This window comes from Nothoprocta perdicaria, unplaced genomic scaffold (genome assembly GCF_003342845.1).
Source record: "Nothoprocta perdicaria isolate Ctin4 unplaced genomic scaffold, notPer1 scaffold_13, whole genome shotgun sequence".
Classification (NCBI taxonomy): domain Eukaryota; kingdom Metazoa; phylum Chordata; class Aves; order Tinamiformes; family Tinamidae; genus Nothoprocta; species Nothoprocta perdicaria.
The window spans coordinates 6,837,556-6,855,941 of NW_020454427.1; the positions used below are offsets into that span (position 1 = coordinate 6,837,556).

The 18,386-nt window shown below is 35.5% G+C and overlaps 1 protein-coding gene and 1 long non-coding RNA gene across 3 annotated transcripts in view; one reads left to right on the top strand and one right to left on the bottom strand.

The window, feature by feature from the left end:
* Nucleotides 1-3,578, bottom strand: part of LOC112942625 — a 27,498-nt gene extending 23,920 nt beyond the window's left edge. The window contains exon 1 of the long non-coding RNA XR_003248418.1: nt 3,530-3,578. This is a non-coding gene — a long non-coding RNA (uncharacterized LOC112942625). The remainder of the gene's footprint in view (nt 1-3,529) is intronic.
* Nucleotides 1-18,072, top strand: part of PDLIM3 (PDZ and LIM domain 3) — a 19,981-nt gene extending 1,909 nt beyond the window's left edge. Inside the window, exons 2-8 of one of the 2 annotated variants that reach the window (XM_026033601.1) lie at nt 2,837-2,988; nt 4,465-4,549; nt 8,952-9,019; nt 12,216-12,479; nt 14,824-14,951; nt 16,025-16,136; nt 16,903-18,072. In XM_026033601.1, coding sequence (XP_025889386.1) covers nt 2,837-2,988; nt 4,465-4,549; nt 8,952-9,019; nt 12,216-12,479; nt 14,824-14,951; nt 16,025-16,136; nt 16,903-17,092 — 999 coding nt within the window. In that variant the 3' untranslated portion in view covers nt 17,093-18,072. Of the gene's footprint in view, nt 1-2,836; nt 2,989-4,464; nt 4,550-8,345; nt 8,525-8,951; nt 9,020-12,215; nt 12,480-14,823; nt 14,952-16,024; nt 16,137-16,902 lie in introns of both variants that reach the window. The other variant, XM_026033602.1, reaches the window with a different exon arrangement.
* Nucleotides 18,073-18,386: the final 314 nt, after the last annotated feature.

An 18,386-nucleotide genomic window follows, 5' to 3' on the forward strand; every position in this document is an offset into this window, starting at 1 on the left:
AGCATTTTAGGTTAAATACTGAGATGAATTTAAACTTAARTTCTAAGTCATGTTGAATAAAGCAACATAGAAACTATTAAATTTTATAGTTTGGAAGGAATGGCAAAATCTGTTATGAACTCTAGATTTGCAAGTTCTGGTTTCAACATAAATATCTTAACATTCAACATCTTAATTTTACAGATTGTAATGAGCATATTTACTCAACTCATATTAATCCAACTTTATGTTCATCTACTTTCCCTGCAGATGTTCTTAATTCTCTTCTAAAGAAGTTTTACACATCTTTTAAAAATAACTTTATAGAGTGCATCTGTTTTCCAAGTTTCATAACAGATATTGCCCCAACACACATTATTCCTACAGTATTTATTCCTACAGTACAGCAGAAGAGACATCCTGTACAGCCCTGTGCCTTGCAGATAAAGGCTAGACCTGCCACAGCCCCCCACAAGACTTCTGTCTCGGGAAGCAGGGAGCAAGCACCATGGCCAACACTACCCATATGGCACTCACTGGGGCAGATAGCTCTGCTCCCCAGAACACAGGGCAAGTAGGGTCAGCACCTCCACCAAGAGGTTAAACAACTCAGCTCCTGAGTAGGGAAATGCAGATTCCTGCCTGCTTCCCTCTTTGCTGCCACCATAAGGCCACCAATCATTTAGTGCTGTCCCTGCAGTCAGGGACAAGAGTAAGAAAATCTAAAGAATAGCACATAACTTCACAGTTTAGGTTCTGCTGGCAGCACAGCTATTTACTTTGTCAGGCAGATGCTGCTTCATGAGCCAGGGTCCTATCTCAATACCTTGCTGTAGTATGCCACAGACAGAGCAGATGGTTTGTTGTGTCGTGTAAAAAGTAATATATATTGATTCTAAGGGTCATTCAAGCAAGCTTGGGCTCGAGAAGCATCGAAGCATAGCTGCTTTTGCACTTTATATTTTGAACATGGGAGCATTAGCAGACAGACACTCAGAAGCCAGGACTTCTCATGTTGCAGGCACGTGCAAAATGACAACGTGCAAGGCAAARGCAGGAGCCACTTCAGGTTACAGCAACAGGCAAGACTGTAACTCTGCCCCTTCGTTATTACAGCTGTGTAAGTGGTCTCGGGGTAGCTCATTTACACTCACAGCTGTTAAAAGTCTGAGAAGCAGATAATTTCAGAGCCTCCAGATTTAGAATTTACAAGCAACTTCTCTAGTCCATACTCAAACAGATTGTTCAGGTACCTTAACACTACATGCATCTTTTTGGTGAAYAGAAGGCAAAAGCCTACAACTGGCCAAAAGTACCAACTCAGAAAGTTCCCTTAACTGACTTGGTAATAGCACGTGCCCTGCAGTTTGATACAGGGAAAACAAATATCATCTCTATCTTTTTTTCCCTCTTTTTTAAATGCTAACAGTCAGCGCTGACACCCGCACAGGCAATGCAGACCAATCCATTCAGCAYAGCTGGGGTTCACAACATACTGAAGACACATTGGGCAGCTTATCCCATATGATATTTCTTAGTCTTCTGAAACACTTTGTTGCTTTTAATCACTCAGACACTACTTGCTTTGACTTTCACAGACCACGCAGTGAAATTAACTCTGTTCCATACATTTAAATTCACACATGGCAGACTTTTACACAAAACAAAAACCAACCAACCAACCCCAAAAGTGCTGCTCCCTTAAGCCAGTAATCACACGTGGCTACTTCACACTGGGATCTGTTTGCTTAACCATAAGCAGTTAAGGTTATTTTTAGATGCACCAACCTGTCCCCCTCTGCTGTTCCAGACAGGCTGAATTCCAGAAACTCTTGTGCTATGTCCATTCTTTTCATGTTTTTKTCTTGGTTGCTCAAGGTCACCTAAAACAGCAATAGGTGCCTACAGCAGAGGATTGAATCCCACTCAAAAACCAATGGCTCRTTTAAACAATGAGACAGTAGAGGAAGTCAGATGATGCCAAGTAAAGATTTCTAGAACAGGCTTAACTAGCAGCCAAGATCATGGCCTCTCTACAGTGAAACTTTATTTCTGTTCTGAAATAACCACTTCAATTATTTTAACTGTGATATAGTAGATAAGCAACTACGTAATAAATAGATAAAAAGCACAGAGAGATAAGCTTAGGGCTCTTTCTGTAAATATCACCATTTTCATTATGTTTCCAAGAGGAATGGGACTTGGTACTTCCAGGAGCCCAGAATCTGGGATCAGTACTTGTAAAGAGCACAATGTAGCTTTGGTATTACCATAGCTATTACTCAAAAATAGAACACAAGAGGCCAGAACAATGGGAAATACACTAAGGGCTGTTACGGTTCCTTTAAGTGCTGTAAAATCACAAGTTGCTTTCCATTGCGTGCAGTCAATAGGACATCACCTATGTGAACACTCAGTAGTGTAACTGCCCCAAGCGTGCTATTCTGTTAGCATACAAAGTTGCAAGGGAGAATTTACCTGCTTTTAACAAGTAAATTATCCAATAGAGACTAGGAAGGAACAAAGACAAGTTACAGTAAATACAGAAAACAGGCATAAACTATTTAATGCAAAAATGTGAAGGTAATTTTAATCCAGTTTGAAACTATGATGTACAAAGTATTTACAAACTATGTACAAAGTATTTAAATGATGAGTTGAAAATTGAACTATAGAGAGACTAGCAAAATTATGAATTTGGTTTCTTATGAGTAGTCACAGTTTTTCATAGGCCTGTCTTTCCCCACAATCCCACAGAAAACAGGGAAGTCTGGTAAAGTTCTTTTTTTTTTTTTTCTATCAGATTTTTAATGTATATATGGTGCTTAAGAAGGTTTTTTTTTTTTTTCTCCTCCAGATTACACCTGGAGGCAAGGCTTCAGCTGCCAACCTGTGCCCTGGTGACACTATTGTGGCTATTGATGGCCAAAGCACAGAAAACATGACGCATAACGATGCCCAAGAGAAAATCAAAGCAGCCGTCCACCAGCTTTGTTTGAAAATTGAGAGGTATGTATACATGCACATATCTGCTCACTACTGAGAGAAGATGTGACCTAGCTAAGCAAAGTAACTGTTCAAAATTGTTTAGAAAACCATGCAAAGCCTTTTAAATAACACATATAAAGATTCACTTCACCAGCTGCAGATCAGGCTAGAGTCTCTAGTCACTTGTTTCTTCAGGCACAGGAGCAGCTTCCCTTAGGCTTCCCTCACTACATATACCACAAGTTTCACACCACCTACTGCTTCTACTGACTTCACAAACCGTACCTTGGTTTTCTGTGAACAAGTAACTCTTCAAGTGCTTGTCAGCTAAAACTCTGAGAAGTGCCACAATCAAAACCTCAACCAGCCACCCATGTGCATTTCTCTGTGAGCAAAGCTCCCTCACAGGAACAGGCAGAGCTACTAAGCATTATCTTCCCAGTTAAGGGAAACAACACCTCATCAGGCTTTCAGGACTTTTTTAAAGCGCATTTCTATAGGAAAAATGCATTTCATCAAATAAAAGATTTGCAAAGCAACATACACCAAATCTCTGACTTACCACAATCCAGATATTTTTGCTTTTCTTCCTCTCCRCTAAAGCCACCAAGAGAAACAACCTGCATCACTCCATTTCCTACGGGACTTTGCTCCACCTTTAATCTAAATCATCCATCATGCTTCCCAGCTGGCTCCAACAAGCAACCAGCTCTGACCTACCGGAGGCCCTCAGTTAGCCATGGCATTTTATTACAACTGACTACCCTATTTCTTTCCAAATAAGGATTTTTTTTTTTAAAGAGCATTATTTAATTACTAGAGCCCAGAGGTAGGTTCAGAAATTTCTATATTTGATTCCAGGTTCTATTGCAAGTTGATATATATCATTTAGCAACTCTCTCAGGAAAGAATTTTCAAAGTAAGGTAAGTATAACTCTGCATATGAAACATTTGCATATTTAAAAAATTAAATATTGATACTTACATAACCAACAGCACTACTGTGAACACACTATACTACTTTTTACATTATTTTTTACATTTCACAAATAAATACATGAGTTTAAAATGAATTGCAAAACTTCCCACTGACAACAAAACCAAAATTGTAACTGACGTTACTCAAACTTAAAGAATCACCTGTGCTACTTCTATTGAATATTCACTTTATAGGTAGAACTGCACTCCCCTTACTTTGAAAAGCAGACCCCAAATGAATGTTAGAATTGCATTAAAAAAATCTTGTTTATTATTATTAATTTAATCACTTATTATTCTAAAGTACTGAGAAGTAAGTAGTAACAACAGATATTAATTCCTGATGTTTCTACATCTTTAAAAATACACATTTTCCAATGTTAGTTAACTATAGTACACAATATATTTTGTTAAAGAATTTTTAAGCCTATAGAACAAACTGCATTTTATTTTACTTTTTTTTTTTTTTTTTTTTTTTTTTTTTTTTTTTTTTTTTTTTTTTACTGCTTTCTTCTGTAGGACAGAAACTAAATTATGGTCTCCACAAGTATCAGAAGATGGCAAAGCACACCCCTTCAAGATAAATTTGGAAGCTGAACCACAGGTACGAATTCTTATAACTAAATTATCCATCTCAATTTGTTTTCTTTTCCCCACTCTAAATGATCTCACTCATAGTCATTAAAACTTTGGATAGCATTTCATCCACCATCTGCCAGTTTAAGCTAATGTGAGTCATAAAATATACTATATATACATTGTTTTACTTGATGTTTTTAATTTTTCTGAGGAAAAGAAAAAGAAAAATCTAACAAATCACACCACATTCTCATTTTTCTTTAAAATAAGATGTATCACACAGTTTTGTTATGAAAATACCTCCTTTCATTCAAATATTATTTAAGTCACTTTATCTCTTTTAGAGAATTCATCAGCATATTAGAAAGGTCTTCAAACTGGACTTTAGTGTCAAATTCTAAAGTTATGTGCCTATGACATCCCCAAATCTTGTTGATGTTAGTTAGAGAGAGGTCTATCACTGCTGCTTCTCTTCACATCCATACATTCTGATATTACAGCACAACACTAAAAGTTATGAAAATGTATCCATGTTTTTTATAGCAAAAGCTTATTCCTTTTACACGAGCTGGGCAAATCCAACAAACTTAAATTCTCCTCCCTCCTCAACCTCACATGCAGAGCCTTGCACAAAGCTCCCAGCAGTTTCTATATCATGAGCAGACAGCAGCTTGGTAACTGCACCTGGAGCTTCACTCCTCTGCCGTTTCTTCCTTACCCTCCAAGAGTGTTTGCTGTATTCTCAAGAGGGGTGGCAAGAGAGGCCAGGATCAAAGCAAGTATGCTAAAGTGTTTATTCATGGTAGATTAGCATACCACCCCAGGTTAAATTTAAGAGAGGATACTTTTTCAACAAATTCTGTGTAGTGAATAATGCCACCAATCTGTTCTCGCAGATGCACTCCCAAACATGAATATGGCATTGCAATGCTCCAAATCTACCTTTTCCTCCCAATCTAAAAATCACTGTGATAAACAACAAGGCAAATTTCTGTAGAAATATATAGCCTTATATAACTTTTTCCTCCAGTAACAATCCAACATGGAACATGAGTTCCACGTTCCAGTTCTAGTATATAACATAAAGCAGTAAATGCAGACTGAAAACCACTCCCAAAAGCTCCTTATGGAATTCTGCATTAAAAAATAGCCACCTAATTTTGTTAGTCTTTAACAAACTACAGTGTCATGGATACATGATAGGAAATAATAAATTGCTTGCAGTGTAACTGATGCATTATTTTCTATAGCAAAACAATTTAGAAAGTAAGGATCTCAGTATAAATAGGAAGAGGAAATATATCTGTCTAAATGACAAAYTTTATGCCCATTTTTAAAAGAACCCTGCATTATAACTTTAATAACTTTAACATAATAACTTTTTGTAAGTACAAAACAATGTTGCAATCTGTAGATTTTTTTCCCATTTACTATCTGCTTTTAMCCTCATATGAAATGAATGAATTTGTTTTGATCACAGTAACTATCTAATTCATTTTCTTAGTCTTCAATTTGGTTGGTTGGTTGGTTGGTATGATTAAAGATTTGACCAAGGAAGCCACTATACTTTCCTTAGAGATATAAATATACTGTAAATAATATAAATATACATAAGGCAGTTAACATATAAACAAAAAATATTTCTATTATACAAAACAAACGTATACTACAGTACTGCTTACAATCAAGCTTTGAAAAATGAATGTACTAATTAGCTTTGAGGACCTTTCCCCTCTTCCAGAACAGCATTCAGAGATAAAATCCGTCAGTGATGCGATACCTACCAAATGTAAACGTCCTGTACCGCCATGCCCATTACCCCCATGGTGATCAAYATATGGTCCTTGCTGCATTCATACACAGTGGGCTGCTGCCTCAGACTTCTGGGGGCTACAGTCGTTCTAGTTCTCATGCCTCTATCAATGAAAAAGGTATTTAGCCCTGCAAAAAGGACACCTGTCTGCTATAAAAAAATAAGAAATTAAATACTGTAATTCACTAATATTCCTGATTAAGAATTTGAATTGCATTCCTTTTTTTTTTTTTTTTTTTTTTTTTGCTTAATTTTTGAACTAAAGGAGGAATTTTCATTGATTTTATCGCATCCAATAAACACAAGAGCTGGACTATTTTTGCTGCTGTATGTTCTGTCGGTGACATTTTATATGAATAGACAAACTAAAAAGAAAATAGAATTTAAGCCTAACTAACTGCAAATTCTTGTCTCACAATTTAAAATTGTAAACTTGCCACATGTCTTCTGTGCCGTTCATCTATCAAGAAATAAAAAGGGGATGAAACGACAGTGTTCACAGTTGGTTTTGTTTTGTATCACACATTTACCTTGCATACATAAATTAACTTAAAATCCTTAGAGATTAATATTTTTCATAAAGCAGACCTGATGCTAAACTGTAGTAATCATCTCCATGTACTAATATCCTTGGTCAGCTGCAGCCCAGTTCTGCCAGACAGAAACAAAGGACTGCAAGTGAAATCATTGTGCTCGTTTACCCAACTGCTGCTTCTGTATTCTGTGCTAGTGCACTGCTGCTAAACATCTCAATTTGGTAGAAGTGCTTTTGCTGTATGCATTTTCTGGTTGCACATCCTATATAACCATGACTTTTCTGTGGTCTCTTAAAAAAAAAGTATTTCTGAAACTGTTGTTTTAAATGAAAGCATAAGGCGTGAATCACATTCAGGATTTCACAGCTGATTTTTCAATTGTTCACCAAAACTTTGAACAGAGACTTAATCTTGTCTGAAAAARGAAATAAAGCTTTGAGGAGTTAATAAAAACCTGCAGATGTCAAAAATATGTGCACATTTGTCTAATCTTACTATCTTTTATTCTGAGGATTTGAGTATTCAAATTTATATATATATACATACATATATATATATATTTTTTTTTTTTCTGTAAGAACCACAGAAGCTGCTCAGCAGGTGACAGTACCGTTCCTCTCACAGGCTGTACCATTGTGGATTAGTGACCTTATCAGTTAAGGTCCGTCTAAACTAAGGTGTCTGTCCCCAATGTGCCCAACATGAGAATGTGTTAATACAGACAAAACTCTTGCCTGTCATCCATGAAGAAGACAGGAAGCTATCTGAAATGACATTGGAGACTTTGTTTCCAGATCTGATCTCTACACATTCCCCAACTGGAGGAAATGATCTGGACCAATAATAAATAAAACCAGAGGGGGGAAAAAAAAGATAGGCAGAATTATTTCCCATTTATCCATTTCTGGGTTTATTTTTTTACAATGATTTTTATATTATCATTGAATTATGCAGCATCACAATTCTTAATGCATAGATAAACCTCAAGTACTYAATCACTTCAGAAAGATGGCATCAATCTGAAGTCTGTTCAAGACTACTGCTGCTAAATGTCCATCAATGTATGACAAAACAGCGGAAACAGAACCATAAAGGGAAGCAATTAAGCTAACTATATATGAAATGTTTCTGTAAGAATAAACTACTGAGCAGTGTTCCTACAACAGGTTCTTACAGTATTCACCTCTTAAATTTCCTGCTAAATTACTAAAATTTGTTTACAAATACAGAAGGCCTTTTTTTTTTTGTCCTGAGGCTGAAAAATAATAATCTCTGAATGCATATGGCTTACATAGCATATAGAAAATCAACGGAAAAGGTATAGTATGCTTGCACCAGTTCAAATATAACAGAGTCGCAAAAGTAGAAAAATGCAGAGATTAACAGAGATTAACTGATGTTGTCAGTTTTACTCATTGCCAGCTTTGGTGTGCATTGTAGCTTTGTGTATTTTGTCTGCCTATTGTGTACAGGAATTCAAGCCTATTGGTACAGCTCACAACAGAAGGGCCCAGCCTTTTGTTGCAGCAGCAAATATTGATGCCAAAAGACAGGTAGTGAGCTCCTCCTATAACTCTCCAATTGGGCTCTATTCATCGGGCAATATACAAGATGCTCTTCACGGACAACTGAGGGGGCTCATATCTCCCAAGTGAGTACTGGTGTTTACTTATATTACATGCTCATTTGTGCTAATAGCATTGTTTTGTTTTCAGTTAAAAAGTCCAGCTCTTGCTGTTTGCTGATAATCAGGGGGCTAATCGAGTCTCCAAATCTGGTGATCAATGAAGATTTTTTTTTCCAACACTGAAAATGATACATTCAGCTGTGTGGTGGCAGCTCTTCAGGTAGYTAAAATTTGCTCTCTGAATTAGGCTGCAAGACTCTGTTTCACACTTCCCTCTTACACTTGGAGTCTCTAAATACCAAAGTGACTATATTTTGAGGCCAGGAATGTAAAAAAAGTAAACATGATTACTTCATGTTTTCTATTTTCCAAATTTGGAAACTAATTTTTGTCTAGAAATAAGCATTTATATAGACTGAAGGAAGTTATTTTAATCCTCTTTTCTTTTCAGGATATGAACTACTTTGAACACAAGCACAATACTCGGCCCAAACCTTTCATAGTCTCAGGCCGAAGCAGGTTATAAGCTCTGAGTGCTGTGTTGGCTTTGGATGCATGGTGTTATTTTTTAATGGATACTCACACATCATATTAATAAAGAATATGGATGCACTTGAAATCAGCTCGTAGTACTATATAATGAAATCCTGAAGTCCTAATGAAGAAAATTGTTGATTTGCAGAGATCAGGCTTGAAATTCAAAATTCTCTTTCCAAAAGAAACCAGGTCCTGATTCTAATCTCATTTATACTGATACAAGTCGGAAATAAATTGATTCATTTTACACTACAGTGCAGCACTGGATATTACATATTTTGAAAACTATGGAACTAAAAATTCTTCTGTCCAAGTGGGAATATAGATAATTTGTTAATATGCTAAACAAAAGATTAGCTGGTTACATCAGTTATCATCTAACTATGCAGAGGTTGCCAAGTTTACTCTTCAGCAGGCTCCTTTGTTCAGACAGCAAGGTGATGCAGGCCTAAAATTGCAGTACTACCTGATGCCACAGGTATGCAAAGTTCTCAAATGAAGAAAATCTTACACACTTATGTCCATCTGTTTAGTGTAATTTTCCTCTTTCGTAACTGGGAATGAAATACCTAACATAGTGATATTTTTAAAGTCTTAGAGGGGAAAACAATGCAATCTCTATGGCTAAAAAGGCAAGCAGGCTCAACAGTGCTTGAGTGATCCAATATATTAAGATGGTATCTTTTATCTTTTCTAGCAATTACCGTTTTTACTCGGGGGTTCAGTGCTCTGCAAGTCATGCTGAAGGTTCCAAATGTCTGAAGTTGTTACACTAATTTAAGTCTGATGAACTGGTTCAAAAAACCAGGATGATAATTGATTTTCATGTACAATGGACAATCTCACACAGAGTTTTTGTGAAATGTATTACATGTTTCAAGCACCTGTGTGATAAAGAGACTGTAACAGCTGCGTAGGGTCTCCATCTGTTGAGAAGAATTAACAGTGCAGTTTCTCAGTGAAGAAAGAGCACCTGTGTCTCCTAGCAGCCTGATTACGACACATGTCCTCTAACTTGGGGTGACAGCTACAGGTACTGACTTGCATTTTGGACCATTAGGTACAAATGGGTAGGTCAACACCTAATGCCTCTTATAGGTGCACAGTATTTCAGTGAAAATATGTAAGTAGATGGTCACTTTCCAGTAGGGAAAAAATGGCAAAAAGTTACCTGACAGAAGTGCAGAAACTTTCAGAACCTTAGTTAGGTGTGATCTACAAGGTGCTCTGACATTGGAACAATCTGTACTTAGGAGTTCCCACATCTCCAAGGAAGAACACTAMATCTGCAAAGCTGTAGTTGTCACTGTTTGCCCATTCTCTTTTCACCTGCCTGCCTTTTTGTATATCCTCTGTTAAAGACAGTAAAAAACAAACCTCCACCTTGACTAAATGTCTCCGTAGGACAGCCAAGGCCAGATGAAAATAAGATTTTCACTAAAAGAAGACCTTAYAATGGACATTGGGACTGAACTAACAGAGTTGGTATTAGTGACAATTTTAGATTTTATTCTGTCAAAAGTATGTGGCAGTTTTATACATTATTATATCTTATTTATACCTTACTCTGCTTAACATTGCTTGGCTGCTGACCACAGCGGTTATGCCTTTTCTATTTTTTTCCTACTATTTTCCACTTACTAACACTATCGGCACTGACAAAACTTATTTTACTGGATCTAAGGGTGGTCTTCATTTTAGAAAAAAAAAAAAGCCTATATATGTGCAAATTGCTCTGTGTTCTCTTTTTAGCTGGCTTATGCTTGGTGAAGAAATAGAACTGTATGCTTGGTTTAGGATCTGGTTGTCTTCTCTAGAATTAACTTTCTTCTGATCTATCTTTGATGACAGAGGATGTATTTCCCCTTACATTTTTGAGAAAGTGGTTCTACACAAATTCCCTGGTGAATCAAAGGGAGAACTTGATTCCCCTGAGTGGGAGTCTACTCAGAAGGACTACTGGAAGTGATCATACTGTATTATCAAACTGTATAATATAGGATTCTCCCTGGTTTACGCRGTACCGATTACCTTGGGAAGAACCAACTGCAACCATAGTATGCAGGTTGGAGCAAAAGGGTTAAGTCATATATCATCCTGTAACTCTGAATATGACTGTAAAAAGGCTGCTTTATGCATTTTTATAGTTACAGGAAACAAATATCTCTGAATGAAGAAAGCCTCTGAGATGCTGTAGAGTCAAGTGTTCAAAACAGTAACACTGAAAAAGACTTGGATCTTCATGGAGGGTCATAACATTATTTTATGAGTTCTTTTTCAGAAATATTAAATTGGTGTGTAGTAACTCCAGTATGTAGGGTAACATTGCTATTTTTCYAAAAGGGTACATCCTTTATTATATATAAAATGCTTTAAAATATTGAGATATCAACTTCAAAAGCCTTCAAAAGACCTTAAAAAGGTCTGCCCAAAATGAGTTCTCTAATTACACTCATTGTTCTTGTGAAGGGCCACTTTACATTCTATTGGAAACACTGTAATTTAGGAATGCAAAAGTATGACTGTTTATTCTAACATTTTCTTTTTATAAATTCAAAAATGCTTAAAACAACAAATACTTAAAAATTCTAAACAAATTGTTAAGCTAACTTTACAAGATTAAGAAATACTTTACTGTGAATTTTAAGAAATCTAGTAAAAGTCAAACATATAATTCTGCACTGCTTTTTAGAAGCCTCTTCAACTATGCACTGAGATGGCTTGTGAGGTACAGGACTGGTATGTTTAGGATTCTAGTACCGCATATGTTTATTGTCACTGGTACAGACAACTCACAAACTCATTTTTCCCACTGGGATATGTTAAGAATTACTCATCTAGAACAAAGAGCTTCGGAGAGACTTAATTAACCCTCTAAGGAAATCTAGCACTAAAAGTACAACATAATCTTCTCTTCTGAATTGTCTTTGATAAAATACATACCAGAATTTTAAAGAATCATTTATAATTGACACTGATACTTTTTACGAGAAAGTACTTTTAGTGAATAAACATACTTTTGCTTTTCTCTGTTTTGTACACTTTTGCTCTTTCTCTGTTCTGTAGTGTGTATATGTTTTCAGCTTTGTTAACATCACCATCTTCCTTTCCTCTCCTCTCTCTTGTGTATAATCGGGAATGCGCTGCACCCGGCTCGGTAACCTGCCTATTAACCCAGTGGATGCAGCACTCCTTCGGGGATTGACTGTGGCAGTGGGCGCAGCACCCCCTCCTCCATTAGCACTGTTAGCTCCATCTGCCCCACGGAGCTGAAAGCCGTGTCTAAGATGGCCCCTAACATTCCCCTGGAAATGGAGCTTCCCGGTGTCAAGATTGTACATGCCCAGTTTAACACACCTATGCAGTTGTACTCAGATGACAATATCATGGAAACACTGCAAGGCCAAGTTTCTACAGCTCTGGGGGAAACACCCATAATGAGGTAATTGGAGCAGTATGTTTCATAGTTATGAATACGGAAATTTAAAACATACAGAAATTTGTGAGCTTTAATATTATACTGGTTCTAGGAGGATGTATAAAAGGATTACAGAGAAGCTTTTTCTTTTTTTGCATTAAAATACAAATAATCCATGATTTTTTWAACCCAAAGTATTTAAGGAGTCTTTCAGTATTTACCAATAAATACTTCATATGCTATAACCTTGTATTTGTAGCTAATTATAGAAGCTGACGGTACTAYCTGCACTGTCAGCTAAATGATCACTCCAAGACGCTGATTCCCTCCTCAAATTTACAACTATTTTTTATTTTTACCATAATCAGTAATTATTTAACAACAATTTAATGACTTATTAATAAGAAAAGCAATAGCATTAACTCCAAAGGATTTGAACTGTTGAAATGTAAGTTATGAATCTCTGAAAATCTTGTAGATGTTAATAGGATCCTAGTTACTTATTTAACAATGATGCAGTACAACTCATTCCATACCACTAGTTCTTATGCAAAAGGAGCCATTATTAACTTTCTAGTATGACTAATTGATCGCTGTAATAGTCAAAAGCTGACTTATGAATTTTGTCCARTGCAACAGGTAATGTAGGAAGATAAAGTGCAGATAAAGATGAAGATCAGACAACAGAAAACTCTAAAACTCTAATCCTTCTTTTTTTTTTTTTCAAAGCACTGTTCACATTCCTTTAACTTTTGCATCATCTTTTCTGTTTTACAAAAGTATTTAAGTTAATAATTTATAATGTAAATAATGTAAACTAAAGCTAACTAATAATAGTTTAAATAAGAAGTATTAATCATTGGCACCTCAATTAAGAAGGATTAATCACTGGCACCATAGAGCCTTCTTCAGCACCTTGCAGATTTGGTCTGTTACTAACCATAAAAATCAACATTACATTGAAGCAGATAAGTTTATGCAGATCTCAAGAAAGCAATGCTGAACTTCATGAAATATTTGCCATGATTATATTACTCTATTGCGTGATTATTTATCCTCAATCATAAAAATTAGAGAAAAAAATCCAACTTGCTTTTTCTTTATTCTGAAATAAAGTTTGGAGGCCAGAGTAATCASATTTCACAAACATCTATGATATTCACAGTTAATAATTCACTCTGTATAGCTCTGAAATGTTTCTTTTGTTTTGGGTTTCCTCTTCATTATTTATGAACTTTGAAATGTTATTTCAAGCACTGTCTGATAAGTTCTTTTGCTTTAGGAACATAATTTTATATTGCTTGTTAGTTTAGTTTTTAGAATATTGGTATTTTAAAGAGAAAACTTCTATAGATTACAAGCTTGTAATGATAGAAGCTAATAGTGTTTACTTCACCTGTTTCAAAATGGCTCAAAGAAATATGGTTAGTAATGAAGATGAAAGCAATTAACACAACCAACAGTAGTCATAACCTAGCTGCCAAACTCCTGATGCTATCACTGTGTCATGTTAGTCTGGATACGACCTTGAAAAARAAGAAAAAAGCCATGAAAGCCAAAAGCCAGTGTATTTTGACCTTTCTAATTAGTCTCTGYGGCGGTAAGAAGTTTACAGATGGTTTGTGTTCAGGTATTCCATCAGTACRTGTAGTCACCTTCTCTTCCCCTCAACTACTCAAAATGTTATTATTATTATTTCAAAACATGTAACACAGTTTAATGTACCATGAAACATTCTTCATAAAGTTTGTGAATAATAAGCTCACGARTCAATGGAAATTCAACCATGAAGTCAAGTAAGTACTAATTATCTTAGTCAGATAATCTCTGTATTAACTAGTGATAGAACCAAATTGGTGATAGAACCGGAAGTGAGAACACCATCATGATACTCTCCTGAAAGATTCATTTCTTTAGATTTTGGCTGATCCCATGTAAAGCTATAAGCTTTGATTTTAACCATGTTGCTGAGGTCAACTGCTACAAAAATGGATTTTTTAATACCACAGAATAGCACAAAAGACCAACTGGTAGTGCAGCAGCTGATCACAGGAATGCAACCACTTAGAGGTTTAGCAACAGGCCATGGCATATTTCAAGCAGCCATTAGAGCCAGAACAGCGATTATGGAAATACTGTTTCGGGTTTGTAGGTTTATCTTTGTTAGAATTCCAACGCTACCTATTTTCAGTGCATTTGATCACAAGAGGACTATACAAGCAATGCTATGGTAGGAAAAAATGTCTTTCAGTAGTTCTAGAAACTGATTGTCTTGTTTACTGAAATCATATTCTGTGTCTGGTACAGCTAACTGCTTTAAAGTTATGTTTGATAATTGTTTTATTTGCTGTTTCTCCTTATGATGCAGCGACCCGGCTCCCACCTCAATACCTCAGTCTGACGTGTACAGGATGCTGCACGGYGGCCAGGAGGAGCCCAGTCAACCCCGCCAGTCTGGCTCCTTTAAAGTGCTCCAGAATTTAGTCTCCGAAGAAGGTGATTTTGTTCAAAGCATTGTTAGTATGCGTGTGGGAAAAGAGAGTCTGAGAAGAAAACGAGAGAGATGAGAGCTGTAAGAAATTCTGAAAGCCTAAGTCTATGGTAGATAATACACCAGCCTCCTAATTTTCTCCCCTTGTCCTCATAGCTATCGATGTCCTSTGGGAATAAAATGGAGGCGTTAAAAACATTTTCAGAATCCCTTCTCACATTTTAGCACTGTTAATATGTAAAGCTGATTTAAACTTAATTGGTAAATACCAATGATATGAGGGAGAGGAAAAAAAAAAAAAGTTATCTCCCACATCCTGGAAAAGAGAAATTTAAACTAGATCCTGAGATAAGTTTCACACATCCCCTTTTCATTATAAATAATACTTTTTTCATTCTAAATAAWAATTGAAGAAAGCAAAGCCATTTACAGTCACGATTCTTTCAAATTATGAGGATTTTGAAAATCATTAGGAACATTATTAAAGGCTACAAGTTTGTTTAATTTATAATGAGTAGAAATAATAAAATATAAATAAAATTAACCTAAAAAGATTTTGCATCTTTTTACCAGAGAAGAGGTAAATGAATCTATTTCTTTATATATATATTTCTGTGAGATTTTGTTTCACATTTTCTTATTTTTTGCTATAATATTATATTCATATCATGTCACTAATCTGATATACATTGGACAAGTTTATGTAATCTCAATTTACTGTTGGGTTAGTTACACAAATAAGAATTAACCTTTTCAGCAATAGAACTTTACTGATGTGCTATGTTACAATCAAATCCTTCTCTTTCTTTTGTTATACCAAAGGCCTACTGTAGATAAGTAGCTAGTTAGAAGATGTCCATAAGGCAGCATTGAAGAAGGAAGGCAGATTGGTCATGGAGAGTTTTTTTATTTATAATTCCTGCTTTTTTGGTACAGCTACAAAATCTTCTTTGCAGGTCCAAAGGCATGGGATCTATGCTACTAAACTTACACAGAGTAACTTTATTGTTAGTTGATATAAATGAAAGCCTATAACTAAAATCAGAATTAAATATTTCCAAAATGTTTTGCTTCTCAGATGGACGTCCCATGGGTACAAGAAGTGTGAAAGCACCTGTAACAAAGATACCTACTGGCACCGCAAGTGCCCAGAAAGTGCCACTGTGTGACAAATGTGGAAATGGCATTCTGTAAGTTGCTCCTTTTTAGTTATAAAAATCTCAAGTTTAAGCACTTATTTTAAAAAACACCACCACAAAATGAACGAATATTTTCAAAGTGATGATCTCAGTCTAGCTGAAAAATGCTTCTGGAGAACAGAGACATTAGAACAATTCTAATGTAATATGTTCATAAGCACGAACCTTAGACATTAATGCAGATAAGTCAGTCCCAGTGATGGACCATAAAAGCTTCAGTTAAGATGCCTCAGGACCTTTTGCAAGTCAGTTTAACAGAGAGAATGAAACTAGCAGTTACTTTTACTAAATTTATAATACATATAGTATATATGTAACATGCAGTTTATAGATTCTCAAAATTGCTTAATAGCATAAAGTATCCTTCTAACAATCTAATGAGAGTTTCTAGGATGCTTTCTGAGCCTACTTTGAACCTACAGATAATGAGCTCAGACCACAGCAAGGAAATGTTTTTTAAACTTGTTTTGTCACCTTTTGATTTTTTAGACCATTCTTTCTGTGTTATCACTGAGATTTGGCTTTCCAACGAACTATGGAGTTCTCAAAATATTTATGGCTTTTTATATTGCACTTATTCAAAATCAATTTTTAGCCTCCAAATATATTTGCAGCAGTTCACAAACCACCAGATGAATTACCTAAAGGCCTTAACATAAACACCTAGAACTTATATTTTCTCATACTGCAGTTTCTTCTCACTTAAAATTCCAATGAATTTATTTTTATTTTCTCTTTTTTTATTCTTTCCAAATAGAGGGACTGTGGTGAAGGCTCGTGATAAGTACCGGCACCCAGAATGTTTTGTTTGCTCTGACTGCAATCTGAACCTGAAACAAAAGGGCTACTTCTTTGTGGAGGGACAACTATACTGTGAAGCTCATGCACGAGCTCGCATGCGACCACCGGAGGGATATGAAGCAGTTACTGTTTACCCAAAATGCTAGTCTTRCATTAACACACAAATCTATGCATGCACACGAGAAGTCGTTAACAGCTTAGAACAGCAATCCACTGTCAGGACTTCTGTCTGAATCCAAATCAAAGCAGCTATTTTACCAGAAGAGAACAAAACCAGTTGGTCATGTCTGCAAAAAACATCTATTATTCAATTATTATTAGTGTGCCAAATATAGACTTTGCTTACCTTGCTTTGGATTTGGGATTTATTTACTTAATTTTCTGATGCAAGAAATGTAATAAGGAACTACTTGATACAATAGAAGGGCTAGTATAATAAAAACCTCTAGTAAAAAGCAAAATAGAACTTCTATGTTGTTTTAATGATTTGCAAAATGCAATGAAATCAGCTTTCACTTCACTTAGCAGAAAGTTGTTGAGGCACACGCACCCATTAACTGTTCATGGAAAACAATTTGTTCTCTAAATTAAGAATGAAAGTAAATGTAAAAGCTTTTCCCTGGGAATGGTAGTTTTTGCCTCTGAATCATTCAATTCTCATAATAGAAATGTTAAATTAAAACTTAAGCAAATTTACTAAGTTTTATGTCAAGTGTACAAGATTAATAGATTAGTTATGAACCACTTCAGTGGCAAGCAATCATATATCATTTTCCCATTCTAAAATATAAGAGGCTTAAAAAGTAAGAAAACCGTGAAATCAAAATAAGAAGCTGTATATACCTTAAATTTATTCTAAAAAATCAGATGCTTCCCAAAGGTGCAAATACAATGTCTACATAGTCAACATTTTCAAGTTGCATTAAAGTACTATTCCAGGATTAAGTCATTTTAAAAACRTGTGTATCACTGCATATACGTCTGCATAACAAAAGCATATAGTGATGCACCTTTATGTAATTCTGTTCCTCACACATCAAGGAGGCTATATGTAGTATTTATAGTTTTCTACTGATAAAGTCCATAAACTAAATCTGAAAAACYTTTTGAGGGTAAGAATGCACATAATGCACATAATGTCTATTTTTACAAACCTGAAACATCATTGGTGTTTTAAAGTAATTGCTTGATGTTCATTTCTTTGTGGAGTGACTGAAGGTAAAAATAAATCTACTACATATGATTAAGATTCTGGGTTGTTTTTTTTTTCCTTTGGTATGAGAAATGAGCAAGTGTGAGTGTCAAGTGATTTAACAATAATAGAAGTTTGGCATATTCAGCATCTGAGTATGCCTCAGATGTATCAAAACCTCTGGCATGAATGAAACACAATTTTAATATTAAGCATTTCAATAGATAATCTGGGCTTACTTAGCTTCT